General features: G+C 38.3%; 1 protein-coding gene across 19 annotated transcripts in view; it reads left to right on the top strand.

Moving 5' to 3' along the window:
• Positions 1 to 27,195, top strand: part of LOC105487581 (afadin, adherens junction formation factor) — a 142,446-nt gene that overhangs the window by 72,719 nt on the left and 42,532 nt on the right. For 12 of the 19 annotated variants that reach the window (XM_071096175.1, XM_071096176.1, XM_071096177.1 and 9 more), the window contains 13 exons: positions 2 to 264; positions 1,554 to 1,623; positions 6,265 to 6,383; positions 10,190 to 10,251; positions 10,369 to 10,574; positions 12,537 to 12,557; positions 13,301 to 13,446; positions 13,788 to 13,882; positions 14,316 to 14,581; positions 16,235 to 16,378; positions 17,885 to 18,083; positions 21,971 to 22,074; positions 24,122 to 24,208. In XM_071096175.1, the coding sequence (XP_070952276.1) occupies positions 2 to 264; positions 1,554 to 1,623; positions 6,265 to 6,383; positions 10,190 to 10,251; positions 10,369 to 10,574; positions 12,537 to 12,557; positions 13,301 to 13,446; positions 13,788 to 13,882; positions 14,316 to 14,581; positions 16,235 to 16,378; positions 17,885 to 18,083; positions 21,971 to 22,074; positions 24,122 to 24,208 (1,782 nt within the window). The remainder of the gene's footprint in view (position 1; positions 265 to 1,553; positions 1,624 to 6,264; positions 6,384 to 10,189; positions 10,252 to 10,368; positions 10,575 to 12,536; positions 12,558 to 13,300; positions 13,447 to 13,787; positions 13,883 to 14,315; positions 14,582 to 16,234; positions 16,379 to 17,884; positions 18,084 to 21,970; positions 22,075 to 24,121; positions 24,209 to 27,195) is intronic. The other 7 variants (XM_071096179.1, XM_071096178.1, XM_071096183.1 and 4 more) reach the window with 1 other exon arrangement.

The following is a 27,195-nucleotide window of genomic DNA, read 5'->3' as shown; positions in this document are numbered from 1 at the left end:
GTTGTTTGGCCCAGGAATTCAGCCCCATCACTGTGACCTCACCAACATGGATGGAGTGGTCACTGTGACGCCCAGAAGTATGGACGCAGAAACCTATGTGGAAGGCCAGCGTATCTCGGAAACCACCATGCTGCAGAGTGGCATGAAAGTGCAGTTTGGGGCATCCCATGTATTTAAGTTTGTGGACCCCAGTCAGGATCATGCTCTTGCAAAAAGATCTGTGGATGGAGGCCTGATGGTTAAGGGCCCGAGACATAAACCTGGGTAACTAGATAAACCTTAAGATTTAAAATATTTTAATTATACTTAAAGTAATTCAGATTATTCATAGATAACTTGGCTTTTTATTTTTTGTTTCAGTTTTTTAAAAAATATCAAAGTGAAGTTTGTGATTTCGGTTCGTTGTTAACTTGGGTTGGTTTTAGAGGAAAGAAGAAAGGTCTTGACTTTGTCTTAATTGGAAGTTCTCACTGGTTTTAAATTGTTTATATTTAAACTTTGGTTTTGTAGCCAACATACTAAAACAGTACCTTTTGTTTTGTGAAAAAAACATATTGTTCTTTGTAATTATTCAGTGTAACTAAGATTATAAGATTTTTTGAAATATTCTTTTCTGTGACTGATAATGAAACACATTAAGATGTCTTAAGGAATTCAGAATATTTTAGCTCCACCTAGTGCTTTTCTGAAGACTTGCATTATGGGCTTAGTAAGGGAAAACAGACAGCCTTTCTTAATGACTATCTAGTAAAATTTTTTTGTAGGTAGGGAATATGACTTCTCCTTTGGTTTTACTTTTTAAAACATACTGTTAAGCCACTTTATTATCTATTTTTCAGTCATGCTGCTTAAAACAACTGAAAACTCCCCTAGAGTGTAGGCTTTCTTCCTGAAGCACAAACATAAACCCACGTGGTCTTCCCTGCTTGGCCTTTCCCATTGTTTTGTTCCACGTGTGCCTTTGATTAGCCACCCAGACCTTACACGCTGGGCCACATATGACTATTTAGAATTAATGTCTTTCTCCAAGATGAATACTTGGTGGGTTATCACATATATTTATTTGTAAAGTTCACAGCTGAAGTGGGCGGATCACCTGAGGTCAGGAGTTTGAGACCAGCCTGGCCAACATGGTGAAACCCCATCTCTACAAAAAATACAAAAATTAGCCAGGCGTGGTGGCGCTTGTCTGTAATACCAGTTACTCAGGAGGCTGAGTGAGACAGGAGAGTCACTTGAACTCAGGAGGCGGAGGTTGCAGTGAGCCAAAATCGCGCTACTGCACTCCAGCCTGGGCAACAGAGTGAGACTTCATCTCAAAAAAAAAAAAAAAAAAAAAAAAAAAAAAAGATCCTGGGAATATTGAGTATATACCAGCAAAGAAAGTTCATAAGGTGTTTTTTAATTCTGTAAGTTCATGTGCTGAAAATAGAGCAATTTCTTTAAAATCTTTGAACATTTGGCCTCTTAGTTCTTCCTTGTGTATTAAAAAGAGACTCTGCCTGTCATTGGAATGTTATTAAGTCAGTGTGTTTCTTATTTTATCCCATCAGAATTGTTCAGGAGACAACTTTTGATTTGGGAGGAGATATTCATAGTGGGACAGCATTACCGACAAGCAAGGTAGGTAATTATGGATTACCTGATAGAAGTGTGCTTGCTATAGGACACCATGGATGAATACAGTAGTTTCCCCTTATTTGTGGGGGATGCATTCCAAGACCACCAGTCGATGCCTGGAACCATGAATAGTACAGAGCCCTATGGATACTATATTGTTTTCCTGTATGTGTGTACCTGTGATAAAGTTTAATTTATGAAATAAGCACACTAAGACATTAACAACAACAACTAAAGATAAAATGAAACAATATCTATTATAACAATTTACTCAAATAAGACATATGTTAATTTGGTCTCTATCTCCTCTCTCAAAATATCTTATTGTATTGTACTCACCTGTTTTCGGACTGCAGCTTACCTCAGGTAACTGAACTGTAGAAAGTGAAACTGCAGATAAGGGGGACTCCTGTAAACTGGTAATATGTGCGCTTATAAAACACCTTTGTGAAAATAGACTTCACAGTGGCCCCAAATGTGGGTTGTCCTAATCTGCTGTGTTGTTTGTTAGTGATACATGAAAGAAAGAAAGCAGACCATTCTTTTCTCTAAAGCCAGGATGAAGCAGAGCCTCTGTGTGTGCTAGGCTTTCTCCTGCGTCGTTAGCCTGACTTAGTCAGAGCACCCTTAACAGACTCCTGGTTTTATGAGACTCAATTCAGGTGCTAAATCCTGTTCATCAGTTAACCTCAGACACTTTGCTTCCATAATGACTCCTTGTCTCTGGAATAATCATTTCATTTCCTTTCTCATTTTCATTCTCTGTTGCTGGATAACAAACCACTCTAAAACATAGTGGCTAAACAGCAGCCATTTTATTTGTTTACCATTGTGCAATCTGGTTTGAGCTCACCTGGGCAGTTTGTTTACTGGTCTTGCTGGTGGTGACTGGTGTGACCACCTTTACCTAGGAGATCAGTTGATGGCCAGTGGCTGGAGTGCAGGGCCCACTGACCCTCTCTGTGCCATCTCACGTCCTCTCCATGGGACCGTTGGTCGCATTGGGGCAGCCAGAAGTCATAGTGTTGTGGTACCTCACAAGAACCACGGAGCTGCCAGGCCTTCTTGAATGTTAGGCCCAGAACTGACTCAACCCCGTTGCCTCCACCTTTCATTGGTTAAAGCAAATAGGGGCCCAGTCCAGATTCAGGAGGAAGGCACTACTCAAGGTGTGATTCACTGAATGCCATGTGCCACAAACTCCTGTGATCCTAGAGTGTTCTCATCAGAATCAAAACATGTTACAGTGTCTTCTCTTTCAGAAAACTCTTTATACCCCTTCAGCTTTGACCCCATTTTTCTACTCCTGTTTGCTACACAGCTTCTTGAAAAAAAAATTCATCTATGCTTGCTCCCTCTACTTCCAAACTCTTATGTTCTTTCCTCTGCTCCTGTTCATTCTTGCCCCTCCCTCCATAGGGACTGTCTGTCAGGGAGACTGATGACCTCCCAAGTCCCAAATCTGGCACATATTTTGCCCTGTCATACTTGTTGCAGGAGTTTTTAGCTAGGCCACTACCACGTACTTGATGCACTTTCTTCTTTTGGCTTCTAGGGTATCACCCTCCTGTAAACTACCTAGTAGTGGTTTCTCCTTGGTTTGATTTGTTGGTACCTCTTCCTCTAATGCTTCACTCCTAAAGTTTGGAGGGCCAAGGTTTCAGAGGTATGACACCAGTCTGTTCTCTTTCTGCATCTTTGTTAGGTGAGCTTACCCTGATGCCTGAGTTTAAATACCATCTAGTGTTGATTATCCACTGATGTGTACATTTGGTTCTAACCTCTCCAGACTCATCTCTCTCTCTCTCTCTTTTTTTTTCTTTCTGAGGCAGAGTCCACTCTGTCTCCCAGGTTGGAGTGTAGTGGCATGATCTCAGCTCACTGCAACCATTGCCTCCCAGGTTCAAGCGATTCTCCTGCCTCAGCCTCCTGTGTAGCAGAGATTACAGGCACCCGCCACCATGCCTGGCTAATTCTTGTATTTTTAGTAGAGACGGGGTTTCACCATATTGTCCAGGCTGGTCTTGAACTCCTGAGCTCTGGTAGTCTGCCTGCCTAGGCCTCCCAAAATGCTAGGATTACAGGCATGAGCCACCACACCCAGCCCTGACTCATATCTCTAAAGATTTACTTGACATATCCACTTACATATCCTGTACATATTAAACCTAGCTAAAAGAAAACTAGATTTTCTTTCTTAACAAACTTTCCCTGATCCTTCCCCACCTTACAAGACGATACTATCATCCGCAGCGCAACAGAAACCTCTTCCCCTGTTCCCAGTTGGTCCTTTCCTTCTCTCAACCTCTGTGTGCAGGGGTTCGTTCCTCTGCCTCCTTGGCTTAGGCTGCAGCCATCATGTAGCAGGAGGTCCACACGGCCCCAAGAGCAGCCCATTCCTTTCTACCCAGCGCACATTTAAAAAATGTAAATTAGATTTCTAGTTACTGTTCTGCTTTCGAAGCCCCTGGTGGCTTCTCACCCCATATATCAGTCTTCCCCTGGCTTGCTCAGCCCCTTATGCCCTGAGCCTGCCTCCCTCTCAGTGTGTCTCTGCTGCTCACTCAGGCCGCACAGGGCTTCCATTCTGTGCCCCTGCCTGCCTCTTTCCTCCTACTGGAAGGCCTTTCTTGTGCTAGTGGTTGTGCTTTTGTCCTTGCTTTTCACACTGTGGCCCCTTCTTGTCTCAGACCTCAGCTTAAAGCCACATTCCTGAACAGAGGTTGTCCCTGAGCATCCTGTCACTGTCACAACACCTGATGTAAGTTATTTATGTAGCCTTTATTACCATCCAATGCTTGCTCTGTTTGCTGACTGACTGTAGAATGTGAACTCTGCGAGGGGTGCTCCTGTTTCATACGTCGTTGCTGTATTTCTGTTGCACTTTTCTTAAAAAATGCCTGCTGTGTGGAAGACTCTTGGGAACCGTCTCATGAATAATTGAATGAGCCAAAGAGAACTGTCTTTATAAAAATTTTCGTTTCTTAAAAAAATGTGTAGTCCAAAAAGAAGACTTGGTAAATAGAGGAAAAAAGTAGAAATGAAAATCCTTCATCCACAATTTATAGTTGACCTTTGGTAGTAACGTCGTGAGGGGTCCTTTTCTGAACTCCGGTATGTGTCTGTATGTTCATGTATGCATTTTAACACGATTGGGTATGTTTGTCTCCACACACATCTTTCTTCAGCTGTTACTCCGTGAGCATTTTTCAGTACTTAAAAGTCATTTAAAAAACACATGAAAACCATTCTGTAGTATGTAAGCACATAAACATGCTGTAACTTCTTTATCCATTGCCCTATTACTAGTCATTTATAATAGTTTAATAGTATAAATAGTATTGCCATCCATCGACCAGCAATTGTGTTTCTATAAATCTGTCTTATGGGCTGGATGTGGTGGCAGATTACAAGGTCAGGAGATCAAGACCATCCTGGCTAACACGGTGAAACCCCGTCTCTACTAAAAATACAAAGAACTAGCCAGGCATGATGGCGGGCCCCTGTAGTCCCAGCTACTCAGGAGGCTGAGGCAGGAGAATGGTGTGAACCTGAGAGGCGGAGCTTGCAGTGAGCCGAGATCGTGCCACTGCACTCCAGCCTGGGCGACAGAGCGAGACTCCATCTCAAAGGGGGAAAAAGAAAATCTCTCTTATGGAAGGATTCATTGTGTGTGAATATATGCGTATTTACAAGCACAATTGTCTTGTCGCTGTGTATGATGAACATTTTAATTGATGTAATAAAGCATTGGTTTAATGAAGTATGAGGAATAGACAACAAAATGTTATACAGCCATTACAAGTCTGTAATATAAAAATAAGTGATATTGTAAGATGTTTATAACGTCTGAAAAAGTGTTTTATCAAGAAGATTGTAAATGGGTATTACCCATTTATGGAAAATATGAAAAGCTAGAAAGATATGTACAGTACAGTAATAATCGCTAGGTGGTAAGAGAAACATAATTTTTTATGTACTACTTGTACTCAGTTTCTACACTAAGCAGATGTAATAAGAAATTTTACATGAAATTTTTTTCTACAGTGAATTTCATTATATAAAATTTTTTGTTTCCTGGTGATTTTCTTAATGTAGGTAACTCATCCTTTTGTCTGCCTACAAATTCCATACAAATGGTTAGAATTGTATACTTTTTAGAAGTATTTAAATGTACTGGATTGGGTTACCATATAATATGTGTTTTCCCCGGTGTTAAGGGCAAGAAACAAGCCAGTTTCTGTACTGAATTCATTAGGTATTGAGCTGTAAGGAGTAGGATTTCTAAATCTGTTCTGAAAAATAATAAACTTTAAAAAGACCCTGCCTCTTCATATTATACATATTTTCTTATCTCTTATCCTGATTTTAAAATAACTTGTTGGAATCGAATTACTATTAATGTACTTTTGGAAAAATCATTGTGTGTTTATACCAGCTTTACATGCCTGTGTTTTAAAGGCAACTCCTAGTGGGTACTCCCTGTGGACATAGTGTCCCCAGCATTGCTCTGTTATTTCCTGGTCTGTGTTCTTGCCTGCCCTGCTTGGCAGCCCCGTATCAGATCTCTGCTTGCGACACTGAGTGTCAGGCTTGGTTGGTCTGCGTGGGCTTCTAAACGCACTGTGCTTTCTCTCCATGTAGAGCACCACTAGGCTGGACAGCGACAGAGTATCATCTGCCTCTAGCACAGCTGAGCGGGGAATGGTGAAGCCGATGATCAGAGTAGAGCAGCAGCCAGATTATCGCAGGCAAGAAAGCAGGTAGGAAGTACATCATTTTTAAATGGTAAAAGTATTCCTAAAGAAGGGTTGGGATAAAGATTGTTGAATTTATAAAGGTTCAGCTGACATTTTTAGAATGTTAGCAATAATATTTTAAGGACATTTCCTTTCTTTGTTATTGAATTGAAAGAAATGCTTTACCAATAATTATATCCCTCACTTACATGCCACAGTGCTATCAAATTGAAATAAGAGGCACACTGAATTAAAATGTTGCCATTTAAAATTTACTACTTTAAAAACATAGAGAAAGGGAGTTTTTATAGGATTTTAATATTTGATGATTTTTATATCTAGAAAAATCTGGTCATTTCACCCATTTCTAGAAGAAATCTTCATCTGTTTAAAAATACGTAAGGCCAAAAATGATTATGAAACAGATTTTAAGAATTTAGATGCCATGTTATATCTTGTGCTCTGATGTGATGTGTCTCCCTGTGGAGATAGATTGAGGATGAATTATTATTTTTTTTTTCTGACATTGTTCTTGCCTGATTTTTTTGGGCAGAGAACTGTCTTTTGTTATTTCCTTGTCTTATGATTTTTAACGTGTCACCTTAATCAGAATCCTATTTCCTTGTGACCTCTAGAATTATTTAAATGTTGCAGAGTAGTATCTTTGCGTTAAACATGGCAGATAAATAACAGATACTGACTAGTGGAACTTGCAGCATGATTTGGTGCTGATCACCTCTACCCCAGAGCTCTGTGGGAACTCAGACAGACATAGGGAAAGACTGCATGACTTTTGTGGCATCCTCATTATCAGCAGTGAAACTGGTAGCATTCCCCCTTTGGGGCTTTTCAGATAGTTTTTTGAAGAGGCCATTCTGTTTGCTTCAAAGATCCAGTCAGTGAGGCAGTTAGATGAGGCAGGCGACTTGCCCAGGGTCACCTATCAGTTCAGTTGCAGGTGATGAAGACAGTTCTTCAGTTTCACAACTTCCAGCAGAGGGCACTGGATATTGCAGGATTTTAATATCATTCACCACCGGTTATTACATATGCAGACTCATAAGAGAATCCCAGGTTTTAACTTTATTTTTATTGTGGATTTTTAGTTCTGATGCAAGATTTTTATTGGCTATGTGAATTTTATTACATGTGATAATAAATAGTTTACTTTCTGTGTTTGTACTTGTTTTTGGTGGTGTATTATGGAGTAGGATGTTCAGAATGGTAAATTGGTATTGTTAAGGAATACCTCTATGTATTTATAAGGTGTGACTGAGAAGCATGAATCATAGTTCTTAGCTCATAAATATTTGAATGAGTAAATGAATTCACACGAGGGAGTGGATTGATTAGGATAATGCTTTTAGCATATGCAAAATTAGTGATTAGTAAATAATAGTGTCAAAATAGTCATATAATGGTTAATTGTATGTCAGAAATTATTTTTTACCATAAACACATAATTTAATTATTTTATAAGGTAAGATTAGTTTGCAGAGTTATTAAAGGCTTTATTTTAATTACAAAATATGTTGCTTTGTTGCTATTATAACAATGATGAAAACAGATGAGGCTTTTTGCCCCATTCTTTGTTTTTTGCATAGGCAGTGTTGTAATAAGCACTACTTAATTTAACTGATGTAGCCATGAAAAATTTAAATGTGTTTAAAATGCTAATATTAGTGAAGGAAAAAAACCCTTTTGAATGGAGGGGATGACTTTTAATTGTCACTAAATTTTTTTTTCTTTTATCAATGACAGTTTAAACACTTTTTAAACCAGATTTGTTAGAATATAATTGGTAAAGTTTATTCAGGGTCACTTTATGAGATATGTAACTGCCTAGCTGCAATTTTAGATGTCTGTAAATACGGGGGTGTAAGGGAGATGTGTTAAAATAATTGATCATTTAAATTACATTGTTTATAGAAGCATTTTTCTTTTCCTTAATTGTTGAGTTAAATCATTAGATCATAAACTAAATAATCAACTCTGAAGCATACAATTTGATAAAAAGATTTGGAATTATATTTATTAGTAGTAAAATATTTGGTTATATTTTTATTATTTTATATAAATATATTCATTTTCTCTTTATTCATTTTTTTGGTGCATGGAGGTGAGGATGGAGGGAAGAGAATGGTTTGCTGTTGAAAAAAAATTAGCTAGTCTGTAAACTACTACAAATCTGTAATCATCATAAGTTCTTCTTTTTTGCTTTTGAAGGAAAGTTTTTTATTGTCTATATTAACTTATTTAATGAGTGGACCAGCAATTCCAAATACTTAATTGTGGCTGTTTATTACCAGTTGTCTAAGATGCACAGACACATTACTGCTGAAATGACTGTTAAGTCACTAATGAGTATTTCTCATTCAAATATCAAGATAACTCTTGACTTTCCATTTCACCAAATAAGATTTATTTGAGTAAGTACTGATCTCAGTTTAAGTCAATATTTAACTCAGTAGAGATGTTCGCCACAGTTTAAGTCATTGATATCCCCACAATTTAATTTTCAGTTAAGTTTGCAGAAAGGCAAAACACATGTTCCCTGACTCTTACTGTCAATTTAAATTTTCTTTTTCAGAGACATTTTTGAGAATTCTTCCTGATTATCTCTGATAAAGTTGAACTAAAATGATAAAGACATTGAAATGTTAAGGAAGCTAATCCCTTGACTATGTGTTTCGTTGGTTTTTGGTAAACATTGTATATAAAATACAGCGGGTCACAAACTTAGAGTAATAAGTAAATGACTTGAAGTTCTAATCCCATGGCTAAGTGAAAGAATAAGCTGAGCATTATTCATTGAGAAAAGAATAAATCTACAAAGATAAGGAAATCTAAACTGGATTTGTAATTTATTATCTTACACATTTTAAAGAGTCTGTGCCTAGCAATGTCTTTCAAAATTCTTTTGAACAGTGGTCACAACACAAGATTATATCTTACATTGTGCTCTGGTGAACACACACACAAATGTATATTTAACTGAAAGAGTAGTTTCACAAAACAGCCTTCTGCCCTGCCAATGAGTGATGACACACTGTTTAGAGACTATTTTTATAGAGACAGAAATGAACCTAACTTTTGAATTAATGTGATCTGAATACCTGGAAATAGATAAACATTAGTACAATGCTGGTTTTTATAAATGTTCCAAATTATAGTTTTTTGTATTTATAATTTTTGACAGTTCCTTATTTGTGTAGTGTCAGGCTAAATGGTGGAAGGGACCTGGAATTTATGTGACCATAAGAAGAAATGTGAGTGAGTAGAACATCTCTTTTTAAGGCATGCATCACTGTAAGCATTGGAAAATGATGATAGTAATGGCTGAAGGAGACTTGCCATGGTCAACTTGTCTAATCCTGTGTCAGCAGAGAAAGACAAAGTCCAGGTCTTAGGAAGCTTTTCCCTTTCAGTGTAAGAACTCCGTTTCAAGCTTGGCATGGTTAATATTTCTTTGTGTCACTTACTACTTTCTTTTCAGTGTTACCGGAGCCATAGCTGTAGCAGATGCAAGATAGACCGATCCCTGTACTAGACATGAAGTGTTCATTAATAATCCAGAATCACGTCAGATCTGCTGTCATGGCGGTGGCACATACTTCAAGGAACTAACCTTCTTAGAGGAGTCGTGATAAGATCACTCCCAATACATTATTTGATTAGGCTGCATCTGAAAGCAAGGGATATTTTATTATTTTACATTGGAAAGATTAGTATTTAGATTTAAAAAGTAGTTGCAGAAATCTACACAGGTTGTCAGTAATATTGTTAGCCATGTGACCTTATTTTAAGTGATGTCAGCTTTCTTCTTTTAGAACACAGGATGCTTCTGGGCCTGAACTGATACTGCCTGCAAGCATTGAATTCAGGGAAAGTTGTGAGTAATTTCAGATTTCATTGTCAGTGAATTGTTTCTTGATCCATTTTGCTCCATCTGATTTTCACATTCATTTTTGTTCTTTTTTCCTTTTTTGTTTTTGAAATCTTTACACAGCTGAAGATTCATTTTTATCTGCCATTATAAATTATACTAATAGCTCTACAGTCCACTTTAAGTTGTCCCCTACATATGTATTATATATGGCATGCCGGTATGTATTGTCCAACCAGTACAGACCTGACATCAGCCCTACAGAGCGCACGCATAAAGTCATTGCAGTCGTCAACAAGATGGTGAGCATGATGGAGGGCGTCATCCAGGTACGTTCCAGCCGGCCAGCCGTGCTCCTCTGGTGATTGTGGTTGTAATTGCTAAACCAGTGAACTCAGCTTCTTTAAGGGCTTCTGATTTGGTTACATGTTTGACTCTAAAGATTTTTTTCTAAAATAGAAGTTATATAAATATTATAGGAAAATATATAACTTTAAAGAGTTGAAAGGAAATGTAAGCTTTTTTCTGTTTTGTTTTCCCTGTAAACTTCAGCATAAGTGAAGGTAACTGTGTGTGCTAACACAATAATCATGAGAAAGGCCCTTCAGCTTGCAGTAATAGTTGTGAGAAAGTGCTGAGACTGTTGTGGGCTTTGTAGACTTTTTTCTGTAAATAATTTGTTGAGATGAAATTCATGTAATATTAACCACTTTGAAGTGAGCAGTTCAGTCGTGTTTAGTGCATTCACAGTGTTGTGCAACCACCACCTCTGTCGGTTCCAAAACATCTCCATCACCTCAGAGTGATACCCCTTAAGTAGTTGCTGGTGTTTTTCTTTTTCCCCGTTCCCTGGTAACACCTTCTTAGACTTTTTAAAAATGGTTATCAAAAGTCACTTGCTCCTGTGTAATGAGCCTAGACGTTTGTAGTAATTGGGCTTTTTGATAGCACATGTATAGGTGTAATGGACATTGTAACATACTTCTCGCCTAAAATGAAATTCCATCATAAACCGGTTTTTAAAATTTCAGAAGATAAAGGTGTTTTGTTGATAGAATGGTTTGGCTCTTTTACGTACTTTCTGTCCCGATCTACAGCTGATAAAATTTTCATAGCAGTTTTTCATCTACAGATAATTTGAAGATTTAATCTTTAAAGTTCTTAAAAGTAAATGTACAGATTTTTTCAGTTTTTCTAAATCACTTGTCAATGTTGTTATTCAACTTAGTAAACTCTAATTATATAATGTTAATAACATAGATAGATTGGTTGCTTTTCTCCCGGCAGGATCATTTGAGGGAAACTAAGATCCTTTAGTTCCTTCAGAATTGTTTTCAAAGGCCAGAATTTTTCAAGAAATGTTTCTTTTATGTTTGAGTGATTAGCATGAGTTTGATGGGGTTATGCTTCTTTTACCCAAGTTAGGAAATAGGTAAAAAAGAAAGTCATTTTATTTGGATACCATTTTGTTACTCTCATATCATTATTTTATAAACAAACATGGATTTCCTTTTCAGTTGTCATTCAAAGCCATTGTCTGTCTTCTATCATGTTTGGACTTACTAAACCTGTTTCAAATTGTGAGACACCTATCATAAAATTACCCTTGATAGCCTTTTCCCTATTGATGTGAACTAGTCAGTGAAATCACCATTATCAAACAAGTCTTTTAAACTTCAGGTTTAGGTTTAGTATCCAATGGGAGGAATCTTAAAAGTAGTGGAAAAGAACTATGGTAGTGAATAATTTAAATTCTGTTTTCTAAAAAACAAAGAATTTACTCCCATTAATATAGGTATAAGTTATTTATACACTTTTAAATTCTCAATCTTCTCAGCTTTTATTTTTATTGTTTCTTGGTCTTTCCGGTCTCTTCCATTCCTGCTAATTAATCTAGGGGAATGGACTTTCACCTTGTTAGATACCTTTAAGTAAGTAGTAAGCACACCATATCATTGAAAGATGTTCACAAGTCCTTCCATTGTAAATCTTTTAAAGAGATCAATGTGTTCATGTGTTTTTATTGTAACATCACATTTATTGATAAACTCTAAAAATTCAGTTAGTTATTGTGCCAGTGGTAAGAACATAAAACTAATCCTTTAGGTCGTATACTTCTAAAGGTACTTCAGAACCAAAAATGAAAATGTTACTTTGGGAATAACATAACTAAATGTCGTACCTTCATGTCGTACCTTCATATGAGTGTTTTGATTTTTTTAACTATCATGATTGTTTACAAGTTTCTTTCTCTCGTTCTGCTTGATTTCCCCTCGTCTGTTTTTCTCCAGGAAGTAGACCAGGTTGACCAGGTAGGACATCTGCTGGGAGCTGATCCTAGCTGTGTTGCTTAGCCAAGTTTCTCATGCTGCTCCCATGTCAAATACAGTAATACAGCAGCTGGACTGAACAGCTCGTAACACTCATTCAGCAACTGAGACATGCAGTACTAAAACCCTTTTTGACTGTGCAACCTTTATTGGCATTTCATAATTTCTGCTTAATGCACTTCAGTGTGGATATGAAATGACAAAAGTTCTGTTTCTTCTCTTTATTATTTATCCTTGGTTCCTATTCTTTGGATCTCATCTGAGGTTGCCTGGCCTGCACATGTGGTCGGGAGAGGACGTGATAGATCAGTACTTGATACTGAGTTGCATGGTGTCCAAGCCAGTGACTACAAGTATCAGGGTGGCTGTGGGTAACCATGGATACATGTATGTATACTGCACAGATTACCAGATAATGCAGTCTACAATTTGGTGTTACATTATTTGATATCTCTGTTTCTCCACTGATTCCATCTATAAATTGTAGCTAACCGAATTCATATGTCTATGTACATGAATCCTAAGAAATAGTTGCAGTGGTTATTTACTTCCCATTGCTATGTATGCACCCAAATTATTTTGCAAATATCTGGTATCTGTGGTAAATACCTTGGTGAAATGGGAAGGTACTGGTCTATCTTCAGCAGCTTTTCAAGAGCCTTCCTTTATATTTTTATTACTTTTGTTTATTCCCTGTTGCTTATGGAAATGTGTTCTGTCTACAGAAACAGAAGAATATTGCAGGGGCACTTGCCTTCTGGATGGCAAATGCATCTGAACTTCTCAACTTCATTAAGCAAGACCGAGACCTTAGTCGGATCACACTGGATGCTCAAGATGTTTTAGCACATTTGGTTCAAATGGCATTTAAGTAAGGAACACATTTTTGAAGATGGCACTACTCTGTAAATAATTAAGTCATTTATTTTCTTACTCAGTTTTCCAAACTAATTTTAAGATTTATGTTTACCTTGATTGAAGATGAATATCAAGAAGCATACATTTTTGCAAAATGTATTAACTACATATAGTTATATACTTAATATAGTTATACTGAATTCAGTGAGCTATGTTTCAAGATTCCTAAGAGTAAAACTCATTTCTTTTAATGGAAAATATTTTAAAGAGTACAGATTGTTTCCCATGTGATAACATGTCTGCCAGTAGCCGTCTGTCATGCTGAGATTACTGAAATTGTTTATGTCTTTTCAGGTACTTGGTTCACTGCCTTCAGTCAGAACTTAATAATTACATGCCAGCCTTTCTAGATGACCCTGAAGAGAACAGTCTGCAAAGACCAAAAATAGGTTAGGATGTTTTTTGACTCTCTCCCTCTGTCCCTCTCTTCCTTCACAAAATTTAGCATCATTTTAATGCTTAACATATGTAAGGGGAGGTATTTTTAAAATAAATGGGATGTCCTTTTGGGTTTGGCAATCTTTAATAAATTTTAACTACTATTTGTTTTGTTTACAGATAGTTCTCATTTTGGTGTGTTACACTGGCCGTATTCTTTAAAAAGTCTCTTAAGGCAAAATTATGATGTTAAGTGTAATTAGTTAATAACTATATGTAGTTTAAGATCATGTCACTGTTTCCTCTTGGAATGAAGTTGATATTTTTAAAGTGATTAAACGGCACTTACTACCATAGGTACCATTATCTGAATTTACTGCATATTCAAAGGGTTCTTCCTGGATGACATTTTGGTCCTCTTGTCCTCTCATCCTGTCTGGGCAGATGATGTGCTGCACACGCTCACAGGAGCCATGTCCTTGCTACGACGCTGCAGAGTCAATGCTGCCCTGACCATCCAGCTCTTCTCGCAGCTTTTCCACTTTATCAATATGTGGCTGTTCAATAGATTAGTGACTGACCCAGATTCAGGGCTGTGCTCCCATTACTGGGGCGCAATTATCCGTCAGCAGCTGGGCCATATTGAAGCCTGGGCTGAGAAGCAGGGGCTGGAGCTGGCTGCAGACTGTCATCTGAGCAGGATCGTGCAGGTGAGTGCTGGTGCCACTCCCCAGCTCATGTGCTTCATGGTAAAGGCATCTGATCTTTATAATGAGCAAGAGCTTCAATGCAGCAAAACCTCAGTACCCTCTTTTTGGGGTTTTTCATATGTACAAATAATGAAGTAGTGCTGTGTTAGTACCTGGGCTGCCATAACAAAGTACAGATATTTTTTCACTGTATTAATTGTATGCCATAATTGTTACTGTTAAGTACTTATGCCTGAATAAATTTAAGAAAATGATTGCTTATAGGTACATAAAAATTCAGAGTTAAAAATGGTGACACCAAGCAACCACAGATTGCTTACATGGTTTGTTTTCTGATAATTTAATGTACATAAACTTTGTTTCATGCACAAAGTTATTTAAATATTGTATGAAATTATCTTCAGGCTGTGTGTATAAGGTGTATATGAAACAAATTTCATATTTAGACTTGGGTCCCGTTCCCAAAGATATCTCATATATGTCAATCTTCTAAAATTGGAAAAACTCTAAAATCTGAAACACTTCTGGTCCCAAGCATTTCAGGTAAGGGATACTGAACCTGTGTCAAAAACTGAGTGACTTAACAGTTGCTCCACAGCCCTGGAGGCCAGAAGTTGAAATCAGGATGTCAGCAGGGTTGGTTCTTTCTGGGGGCTCTGAGGAAAGGTTCTGTTTCAGGCCTCCCCCCAGCTTCTGGTGGTTTGCACGCAGTTGGCGTTCTTTGGCTTGTAGATGCATCATCCCAGTCCCTGCCGTTGTCTTTGTATGGCATTCTCCTTGTTTGCCTGTCTGTGTCCAAAAGACTGCTTTCTATAAGGACAGCCGACATTGGACCAGCTGATCTTGTTTTAACTTGATGATCCCCTGGAAAGATGCTGCCTTCAAAAAAGATAACACTCTGAGGTACTGAGGGTTAGCCCTGCACATTTTTAGGAGACACAGTTCGACTCATCAGTGGTAACCAGCAGACTATAAATATCCTTAAAGGGTTCTTTATATTGAGATCAGTAAGGTGTATCTCAGAGCACTTTATAGTGAAAGATGAGTACCAATTCTAAAATGGATGAGAATTAACCCTCAAGAATACAAAGCCAAATCATATCCCAGTGGCTTAACCAGCTCTGAGGAAAGTTTTTAGATACAAAAAACTAGGAGGTGATGTTTTGCAATTAACGATTTGAGTCATCTATAGCTTAAAAACCTGGGACTTTTTTTAGTATTATGAATAATTTTTTTTCTCCATTTTTTAACCTTTTTTTAAAAAAGAGATTTAGTATAGAGGCTAGACAGCTCGTTATGAAAAGTCAGGACAATGAAACTATTCAAACACCGGTAATCGGTCATCTGAATGGTCAAGTAAATGTTTTGCTTTTGAAGAGAGTTTTTAAAATGCTTTACGAACATAATTAAATCTAATTATACATGCATGTCATAAAATTAAGAGGGCACCTAAAAAGATGCCCTTTAAAAGATAATGCTTTTAGTTCTATTTAATGTATATAGTTACTGTAAATGGAAGTCTGTTTCTTGAAGTCATTCTGCATTTCAAAGTTAAAGTAGCAAGTTATATTCTTATAAATATTACATAAAGGATAATATTTATGGAATAACTTTACAAGTATGATATTTTGTGTCCTTTATTCTTTTACATAGGCAACAACTTTGCTTACCATGGATAAGTATGCACCTGATGACATTCCAAATATAAACAGCACCTGCTTTAAGTTAAATTCACTACAACTTCAAGCCTTATTACAGAACTATCACTGTGCACCTGATGAGCCTTTTATCCCAACGGTGAGTGGATGTTGCGTCATCGTCACACAGTGCAGGACATGTTTGCACAGGGAAATTTGGATGAAAAAACAAAAGGAAATCTTATTTAATAAGTTGACTTATTTATTCTCATTTTACGAGATCATTTTCATGTTGTTGTCTGAGTTGAGTTCAATGAAAAAACAGAAACTACACTAAGTAGAAAGGGATTTTATTCAGGAAAGTAGGTTCTTGGGAAGTTATCAGAAGGACTAGAAGGGAGGAGGTTAGGAGGCTGCCCAGGACTGTTGAGTTCCAGTGTGCGTAGCCGCAACTGAGTGCTAGAGGGCGGGTTCCTCTGCCACAGGTCACCCCCTTACAGCCTGGCTGAAGTGAGAGGCTTGTCGCATCTCATCTGGAATGGAGCCGGGAGTTTTGGCATGCCTGCCTCTCAGTAGGAGGAACAGAGGGTGAGAAATAGTACCTACCACTGTTAGCTATTTTTAAAGAGAAATGCTGTAGACTTAAATATGAGTCATGAGAATTATATATGTGGATGGATGGATTGACCAACATTCAGTTTATGCCAACAAGACATGAACAAAACAGCCCCAAACTAGAAATCACCAAATCAAAAGTATAGCATATACATAAATCATGTCATAGTCATATAAAGAAATATGTGAGAAAGAATGAATTACAGTTACAACAGCTGGGATGAACATTATGACATAATGTGAAAAAAAAGCAGCCCTGTGCAAAGTGCATAGAATACGCTTCCATCTATGTACACTTTAGGAACAATCAAAATCACGCTCTGGTGATAGAAGCCTGAAAACCATTTCATTCTTTTTGATGGAGAAGGAGGGGACAGTGAGAGGGAATGGCGTGGCTACTCAGGTGACGATGTTCCCTTTCTTGAACAGAAGTGAACCTGGTGGTTGAGCTGGTGTGTTCATTTTATTGATCTGTGCAGTTAGGATTTGTGAACTTTCCTTTATGTGGGTAATATATCAGTGAAACATTTTTAAATAAAAATCACCCATAAACCCACAATTCAGAAATAACCTCTGTATATTGATATATTTCCAAACTGGCAAAAATACTGTATAGATATTTTATTCTGGTTTTTTGTATTTTACATTGTGTGGGCTTTTCCCTATATCATTAAACATTCTATACAAATATAGTTATTAACAACTGAAAATTAAACAATTGTACGAGGAAAAAAATGATTAGAAAAGAAAAACTTGTGATAGAACAGTTTCTTTTTATTTAAAGCTACAGGTTACTTAAAATTAATAATAAAAATCTTGGTTCATCTATAGAATGTGTGCAGCCCAGGGTTGTTGGCTTTAGAAAATGGATGATGGCTGTTCTGCTGGGATCTGTGCTCCCTCCTTAAGCCTGTGTCTGTCTGTGTCTGTTGTCTGTGAGATAAGCGGTGCTGCAGTGATCAGACAGATCAGACAGGCTTGGAATAGTTGTTGGTCATGTGCATCAGACAGTGAGCATCTCTTTTTAATTTTGCATTTGTTTTCCAAACAGGATCTTATAGAAAATGTAGTGGCTGTGGCTGAAAACACTGCTGATGAGCTCGCCCGCAGCGATGGAAGGGAAGTGCAGTTGGAGGAGGATCCTGACCTGCAGCTGCCGTTTCTTTTGCCAGAAGATGGTTATTCTTGTGATGTTGTCAGAAACATTCCAAATGGTTTACAAGAATTTTTAGACCCTCTGTGCCAGAGAGGTAAATTAGTCTCCATGCCTGAGTCTGAGCTACTCCCCAGGTTAAAGCGAGCATTTTATTCACCGTCCACCTCATAGGGTAGTCCACTTATGTGGGAGTGCACCCTCATGCTGTCTGGAGAAGTCCATGTTCCGCTGACTTGGAGAAATATTTCATGGTGATGTAAGGTCAGAAGTGTCGAGACAGCGCTAGGGGATGTTTTGTGACCCCGTAGTGAGCATCTGCTCTGCCCACTTGTTGTCATGGTTACATTTTCTGCCTGGGCTGATAACAAGGGACCTTTTTTTGTTCTCCCTTCTTGGTATTTTATAAGCATAGTAGGTTGATTCATTCTTTTAGCACTAAATTGTAAACTTTGTTGGTACCAGCATAGCAATTAAGAGCAACACAATCTTTGGAAGCAGACTGCCTGCATTCTAAACCCAACTGTGTCACCTATAGGCTGCGCTGCCATTGGCAGGTGACTTTGGCACCTCAGTTTCTTTTCAGTGAGATGGGCATGTTGATAGTACCCAGCTAAGAGATTGTTGGGAGGACTGAATGGGTTCCTGTGGAGCACGCAGAACTCTAGCACAGAGCGAGGGGGTATGAGTGCTGCTGTTGCTGCTGCCGCTGTGGCCACCAGTGCCAGGCTGGCCTGCACCTGTGTGCTGGCAAGACCCAAACTCCAGCATGTCGTGTGCTTTTCTGTGTGAAGAGCTTATAGCCCTGAAAGGTTTGAGTACAGCTGATTTCCTGGATTTTATTATGTCACTTTTACTACATTTTCTTGTGATCTGTACTGATCGAAAACACCACAATTATTTCTGATGTATGAGGTTTTGTATTAGACCAAATTTTAATCCAAGTTTGCGACTTTTTCATAAAGTGGAAAACAGCTCAGATGAGTAGAAAGTTAGACCCAAAGTGTAGGGGTTTGTTGCAACAAATAAAAGTAATAATGATAGAGGTTTTATGCCCATAGGTATATAAATCTGGTGAGTGTGATTTTTAACTTCAGTGAAACATTCACTCCCCACAATAAATACATTTTTATACCTTTCAAGATACCCTCAAAGTTTCTGATAGTTAAAAAAAAAACATTTTACAAAGGCTGCATCTTTAATGAAATGTGTTTGCAAAACAGTTACCTCTGGAGCCTTTCCAAAAGGTGCTCAGGGCTTAGTGCCGTCCTCAGAGAAGCAGAGAGAGGCCAAGGTGAGATGAGGCCGGGGTGAGGTCTTTTAGGAAAGCGTGTGTGAAGGAAGAGGGGTAGGAGCAGAAGGCAGGGAGAGCCTTCAGTCTTGGTACAGGTGCACCTGTGACGAGGTTGGGGAAGGAGGAGGGCTGGGTTTCAGTGCAGGTCTGAGAAATGGGGTGGGCCTGAACTAGCCCCGGAGCATTAGTTCCGTGCTCTGCCATTCCCTGGAAAAAGCCTCATGCCACACACTGGTGGACCCAGAGACAGCAGCACAGCTTCCAAGCAGCAAGCACTCGGCCACCACAGGACTGCTTAGAAGTATCCTTCCAAGTGTGCTGCATCTCAGCAAATCAGAAACCACAGCCAGTTTTCCTTCCCAAAAACTTCCCCCACACACGTGTTACTTACGGCACTCGTCCTCGGACAGTCTCCTCACTCCACTTTTTCATTTTGTTCTATTGTTCATATTGCCATGGTATCTGAAAACCATGGTTTGTGGATGGTTCTCTCCTGCCAGGAACTCTTCCTCTATCATATGTGGGATTAATTTAAACTGTTGAGCATGACATCATCTTCCAGCCTTACTGCTTCACCTTGAAATACACTATATATATTGTTAATATTGAACTGTATATTATTAATATCTGTGCTATTACCGTTGTCGCTACTCCTGCTGTTGAACTTATACACTTGTTTATTTTCTTAATTCTAATCAGGCATCCTTTCATCTGGAAAACCTCAGTGTCTTCCTAACACTTAACATGCCTCTCCCAGGAGTGATTCTTAGTTCCTTGCTTCTATTTTTGCACTGGTCATATTGTGTTTGAAACGTGTGCTGCTATCTGTCCTCCACGTTTAGTGAGGGTGGTTTCTGAGAGCCTGGGCTTGGCCAGCTGCACTTTCTCTGATCCTCAGCACCTCGCATGGGCCTGCTGTATGTTCAGTGCTCAGTAACTAGTTGTTTTTATAATTAATACCTTGCAAATAAGCATGCAAGGTGACTACTAGCATTTTGCAAATCTGTATAGTTTATAGTTTACAAGCAACTGCCAGTTTTGTCACATGTACCATAGGGCAGATCCTCACCAAGTTGGAAATAGTGAGCTCTTGACTTGATGATGGAGTGTTTTTTGTGACTTCCCCGTAAGCTCTCTTAAATCATTAATTTTAGGACATATGTGATGTTTCTGTGGTCTCGGCATCACTACATTACTTCATATGTGTTAGATGATCGTTGTACATGTAGCTTAGTACACAGATGCCTTTAGAAGACTTACAAAGAATCGAGTGTTTTCTTTCATGACATCAGTGTTTTCAGTGCTTCACACTCAATTCTTTACAAGCTGATTAAAGAATTACTTTGTGCCCTCAGTGTATATTCCTTTGTTCCCTTCATACAATAGAGTTCTGTGAGAGAAGACTGTACAACCAGCCTGGACTCATACCTGGTCTGAGATACGTTCCTTAAGCTAATAAAGCCAAATCTCTATTTGTAGTATGGTCCAGAGCTTGTTATGGAAATGCGGCCCTTGAAAAAAATAAGAAAATAATTTATAATTGTTCAGATTTCAAAATCATGTTAAATTAGTGATTCCCTGAAACATGAGAAAGAGAAGCAAGTTGTAGGTTATATTTTCATGGATCTGAATTGAAATAGTGATTTAAAAAATAAAACTAAGTAAAATTACTTTGTATACTTATTTTAACTGAATATGTTTTTTACATCTCCTTTTTTGCCTACCATAAATAAACTGATTGTCCACAAATAGCAGTCAGAATTTTCTCCTTGTTGAAGCACTGGAGTGGATGAGACTGTCAGCTCCTGCCAGGGAAAACTCACCAGTCCAAGCCATTAGACCACTTGAGACTGTGGTGAGAAGCTGCGCAGAGTCTGTCACACAGGACACTCTTCATGAATGGTAGCTGCTGATAGTGGGAAGAAGATGGCAGTAGAGAAAATGTACCAAGGATTGTTCAGGGCCCATGTGATAGATAGGAGTTGGTCAAAAACATTGCTGAGAAACAAAATAGGATTCGACTAAATGAAGAATGACCTAGTTTGAATTGAAAGGCTTACTTTTACAAAGCATGTCATTTGTCCTTGATGAAAATAACAGATATTCTTGAAAACATTATAAAATGATTCTGAAATTTATTTGTAAGAAATTTAAATTAGTATGAACTTAAAAGGAGATTTGGACAAAGAGTAATGAGGAGGAGTCCTAGAATTGTTGTACAAGTTACCCAATAATTTGAATGTACGTAGTTGAACAGGGAGTCTGACGTGCTGGTAGACACCCCATGCTCGTGTTGTTTTCTTAGTCCTTCCCTCTTTTCTTTCCCTTTGCTAAGTAGATATTCTGAATGTTATTAAGGACCTCTTAGTGTAGTGGAGTAAACGGTTCTGCAAGGAAGTAATGACGAGGCGATCTGATAATTTGTTATAGGAGTAAGAAAAAAGTTATTTTGGAACACAGAGGAGGGGGAGGCCAATTTTACTTTACTGCTTGGTGCTGAAATACTCTTGGACCAAAACAAAAGGATAATTTTAAATGTCTGGTAATTCAGTTTGCAGAGGGGAGTAAAGGTGTAGAGTAAGAAAAATCAATACTATGTATTGGATATTAAGCAATTGGTAATTAATCTTGCTTCCCTTATCTTGACAAGATGTGCTTTTTCACTTACAATTTGCTTGTTTCCTCCTTAGGATTTTGCAGGTTAATTCCTCACACACGTTCACCAGGTACTTGGACAATATATTTTGAAGGTGCAGATTATGAAAGTCACCTTCTGCGTGAGAACACAGAGCTGGCAAGTATTTTGAGGGTACCATGAAGTGAAATAGATCCTTAGGACTTGAAGATGTGATGCAGATTTGTTTCTTTCTTAACTGGAGATTGATGTGATAGCAGAGTTTTAAAATCACCATTAAATATTGATATTCAAAAATTTTTAAACCGTGATTTACACATAAATTTTTTCCTTCCAAGCCATGTCTCTTACAGTTTTGTCTGTAAGCAGTGGTGCTTTTTGAAATAAAGAACACTTAATACCCATGGTTATACCAGTCTTAATACATATTTTTAAATATATTAATATGATAATCTTAAAATATTTTCTTAAAATTCTTTGGCAGAAATGTTTCATTCTTTTTTAGTCAGTTCTGCCTTGTCTTAAATATATATCAAGCCATTTAGTAATATTTTATATCTTTTTGAAAGAGTGGTATATCTCAAAATTTCCCAGCTTCATACATGTTAAGAACAATTCTACTTTGCTTCATATAGACAGTTTTAAACACAAACAGGAATTTTTTGTGTACTCAAAGTAATTAATTTGAATTCCTCGCATACTTTAGGTTTGAGCATTGTATCATGGCCATCTCCAGAAATTGAATTAATTGTTGATCATTCTTTTATACCAAATAGATGATCACATTGAACTACTGACAAATTGAACATACCCCTAATACTTTTTTTTTTTTTTGAGACAGAGTCTCGCTCAGTTGCCCAGGATGAAATGGATGAAATGCAGTGGTGCGATTTGGCTCATTGCAACCTCTGCCTCCTGGGTTCAAGTGATTCTCCTGCCTCAGCCTCTCAGTAGCTGGGATTACAGGTGCATGCCACCACACTTGGCTAATTTTTTTGAATTTTTAGTAGGGACGGGGATTCACCATGTTGGCCAGCCTGGTCTCGAACCCCTGACCTCAAATGATTCACCTGCCTCAGCCTCCCAAAGTGCTGGGATTATAGGCGTGAGCCACCTCACCCGGCCCCTGATACTTTTTACTGACTTTACTAACTGCTGTTTTTTTAAGTCCCAAATAACAGCAGCAACTTCTGGTTACCCAATTTTATGGAAAAACAAATACCTTCCAGGTAGACTCACTCATTCCTCATCTTTCTAGTTTATTCTAAGATTCCTCGGGAGATTTCAGGTTTTGATTTTGAAAAAAATAGTAATTCTAATGTCAACTAATTTTATTTTCCTTAAAATAATCTCTCATAAGCTTTAGTTATTTTCCTTCTAAATTAAAAAGCCATATGTATAATTACCACCTCTTGGCAAGGTACCTTCCTGCTTATATATTTAATTATTTAAGTTCCTCCTTCGTGTGTATGGACTGTTAATTTTCTTCTTGAATTTTGTTTACTCTCTGGCGTATGGGAATGACATGTAAAGAACATGTAACTTCAATGAGTAATTTCACTTTCTCATTCTTTGAGTCTGTCGGGAGCTGTCTTGCCTTATGGGCTGTCGGTTTAGGCTCCTTACCTGGCCAGGTGGGCTTCACTCAATAGCAGCACTCTCTGGGTGCTGCTACATGAGTCTTGCAGCAGCCTTGGTGTTGCTATTTAAAATAAAATCACTGCTGAGTTTTCACAAGAGACAAAGATGTTAGGTCATCTCTGTTATAACCATTTTTTGCAGTCCTCCCCATAGATAATGTAAAATAATTTTAAATTTCTTCTTTGAAAACACAAAAAGACTGGTAATTTATTTTGAAAGGTAATAAAGTAAAAATTGAATTTTGTCCTTATGATCAGGCTTTCTACCTGATAGTAATGGGGGTTTAATTTTGTTTTATAAACTAAGTTCTTCAAATCACATTTAAATAGCATTTATGACTAAATTCATCTTTAAGATTTCAGTCAAGAATATTGATTTAGTTTACCAGATTAATACCTGAAGAGTATCTATATTAATTGAAATTTTTTTTTTACTGTTTATCTTCTCACCCTTTTTGTTTTCCCATTTGCTCCAGTGAACATGATTGACTAGCTCATGAGTTGTCTAACCATACAGAAGCACTTCCGTTTCAGTCATAAAATAAACCTTTGTTTTCATCCTTTAGGCTCAGCCTCTGAGGAAAGAACCTGAAATAATCACTGTGACCCTAAAAAAGCAGAATGGAATGGGCCTTAGCATTGTTGCAGCAAAGGTAGGCCAATTAGTCATGTGAGAGTTGTTCTCTCCAGTCTTTCAGCATTGAATCAGTAGTTGTCAGAGTGGATTGTGTGGGAGTACTTTACCACCTGTGTATAATGTGCCTGTTCAGTTCTGTTTCTGTGTAGGAGAGGAATGGTGTTACATGAATGAAGCCAGTGTGCTCACTGGGCCCAATTAGTTGAGGGATGATCTCCTACTCTGAGAATGTAGCTAGAGTGATACTTTGAGATTGAGCAGATGGTGCTCAGAAGGAAATAATTTAAAGGCACAGTTAAAACTTGATTTGCACAGTGAGGAGAGAAAGCATGGGTACAGTAGAAAACTGCATCGTGGAAGTGGGGCACAGGTGCATCACCTCATCATAGTGGGCCACTAGACACCTTTCTCAGACTCCAGTGCACGTAAGAACCCCTAGGGACCTTGCTACACAAGGGGATTTCTGGTTCTCAGTTCCAGGTGTCCCTTCCAGTGAGTCTGGTGTGGAGCTTAGGAAATGGCATTCTTAACCTAGACCTTATATAGTTCTGATAGGTGTTGACTGCTGAACCACCCTCCTGGAACTCTTGGGGTTTGAATCCCTTCACCCGCTAGTTCTGGCAGGATATTTGAAGCTACACAGATCTTTTCTTTGAGTTAAAGAAATGAGTATTGTGACTTGGCGTTACTCACTCATGAGCCTCTTCCAATATGGAATCTCAATTACGTTTGCTTAGAGTTAATTTTAGCTTTGAATCATATTCAGATATTTTCCATGAAACAAACGTGTTTTTAGCTAATATTCAATAACTGATGTTTCAGTCAACTTTGCTGATATTTTGCTTAAAAATAACACTTTGGCCACTACAATGTTTATTTTTGTTTCTATCTCTAGGGAATATATGAAAAGCTTGAAAACGTTACATAGCAATGTGATAGAAGTGCCTTCTGAATTACAGTTAATGTGCCTTGAGAAATATTTTAATTGCTAATAGTCAAAAATTTTAATTTATTTTTCTTTATACCAGAATTATATCATCCTGAATATTAATTTGGAAATAAACGGACTATAATTTGAAACCCTGCCATTCCCATTGTCTAGAGAGACCTGTGATTTTTTAAAAGCTTTCACTGAAGTGTTTTCTTCCTCAGCTCCTCTAATTTGTGAACGGTCCGTTTGAAATGAGGGTATGGGCAGGCCATGACTTCAGCTTTGCAGTGAACAAATGCAGAAGCATGAGAAAAGATGTTGAGGTCCCGGCTTTGAACCGAAGGCTAGATGGTGAGCTGATAGGTGGTCCAACAAGTACACAGGCTCTGCCTGACTGGGCATATTTGCCTCTACTGTCCCATCTTGCAGTGAGGCCTTTTTTATTTTTATGTTTTAAAAGAGGCTGGGTCTTGCTCTGTCACCCAGGCTGGAGTGCAGTGGCACAATCATGCTTTGAACTCCTGGGCTCAAGTGATCCTCCGGCCTCAGCCTCCCAAGTAGCTAGGACTATAGGAGCATACCACCATGCCTGGCTAATTTAAAAATTTCTTTTAGAGACAGGGTCTCGCTGTGCTGCCCAGGCTGATCTCGATCAAATTCCTGGCCTCAACCAGTCCTCCCATTTCGGCCTCCCAAAGTGCTGACAAAGCTTTTGGGTCCTACTTTGCTAGGACTTCCTGGCAGCTCACTCTGCTCATCTTTGTCCCCTAAATCAGGGCAGTTTTAGAACTGGAATTAGATCATGAGGAGTTTGGTATCTTTCTCCCCATCAAACTGACTCTGTAGCATCTTCACTGTAGTTATCCCCACTCCCAGACACAGTCTCCACCATATAATAGGCAAAAAATATTTGTTGAAAGATAGCAAATAAGAGCAATTTTTTTTAACCGAGTGAATATTTGATTTGCTATTATATAGGTTTAATCCTGAAATAACAAATTACCAGCTATATTAGCACAACTCTCACTGAATTAGCTATGAGGAAAATTTGTTATCCATAATCTTAGTCATAACACAAATGCCTACGAAGCAATATGTGATTAAGATCTAGTGCAAGTACCATAAAACTTTACCTTTGTGTATTTTGGAGAAAGTAAGAAGATGAATGGGTGTTGTAGCAGTTGTGGAGGACATCTTGGGAGAAGTGGAGTTTCAGCTAATCCTTGGAACAAACATAATTGGAATAAAGGAATAAGGGAGATATATCGTGGGTTGGAGTGAGAGCACAAGCAAGGATAGAAGAAACAAGTCTTGTGTGTGCCATTTTTGGATAAGGTGAGACCTGTGAAATTACTGAGGAAAGCGGAATAAGGAATGCAGTGCTTAATTAGTTTTAAAACTCTTGATTGACAGGATAAGGAGTCTGTGCCTTATCTTGTAGGCACCACAAAGAAATGCAGGATTTAGAACAAAAGAGGAACATGATGAAACTGACATTTTAGGAGGCTTTATCTGGGTCTGGTGTGCAGGATGGATTAGAAGAACCTGGGACGAAAGGTGAGCGTCTGTTCAGTAGTTCATCAGAGGAACCTGAACCCTTTTAGCATATGGGTTGAAGGTGCTGCATGGGGCGTAGTAGGCTGCCTCTCAGAGACCGAGGCATGTGGGGTTCACCTGTGCAGGCAGAGCGTAGTCCAGGGCCCTTCCCACCTCACCATCCAGAATTTCTGCTTACTCCTGGTAAGGGTCCTGCTCACAGGCTATATTTCCAGGCTGTTGCAGTTTAAGGGACCAGGACTCATTTGGAGATGTAAAAGTGGAAGTATCAGCCATAGAGCTGTGTTTTCTCTTTGCCTACCAGCTGAGTCAATGCCCATTTTCCGGAAAAAATCAGAATCAGAAATTACCCCACCATACTCACATCTGTGGGCAGAGTTTCTGTTATGTTCATCCTGTAACCTTACTTTAAATGCTCTTCTTACCTGGGGTTTTAGGAGTGTGGAGGTGGAAGTAGGGGGCTTCCACGATCAGTGTCCACCTCTTGCAGTTAAAAAAAGTATCTTGCAGTACAA

This window comes from Macaca nemestrina, chromosome 5 (assembly GCF_043159975.1).
Source record: "Macaca nemestrina isolate mMacNem1 chromosome 5, mMacNem.hap1, whole genome shotgun sequence".
NCBI classification, from domain to species: Eukaryota; Metazoa; Chordata; class Mammalia; order Primates; family Cercopithecidae; genus Macaca; species Macaca nemestrina.
Note: the sequence above shows the minus strand (reverse complement) of the source record. Positions and strands in the feature narration are given on the sequence as shown.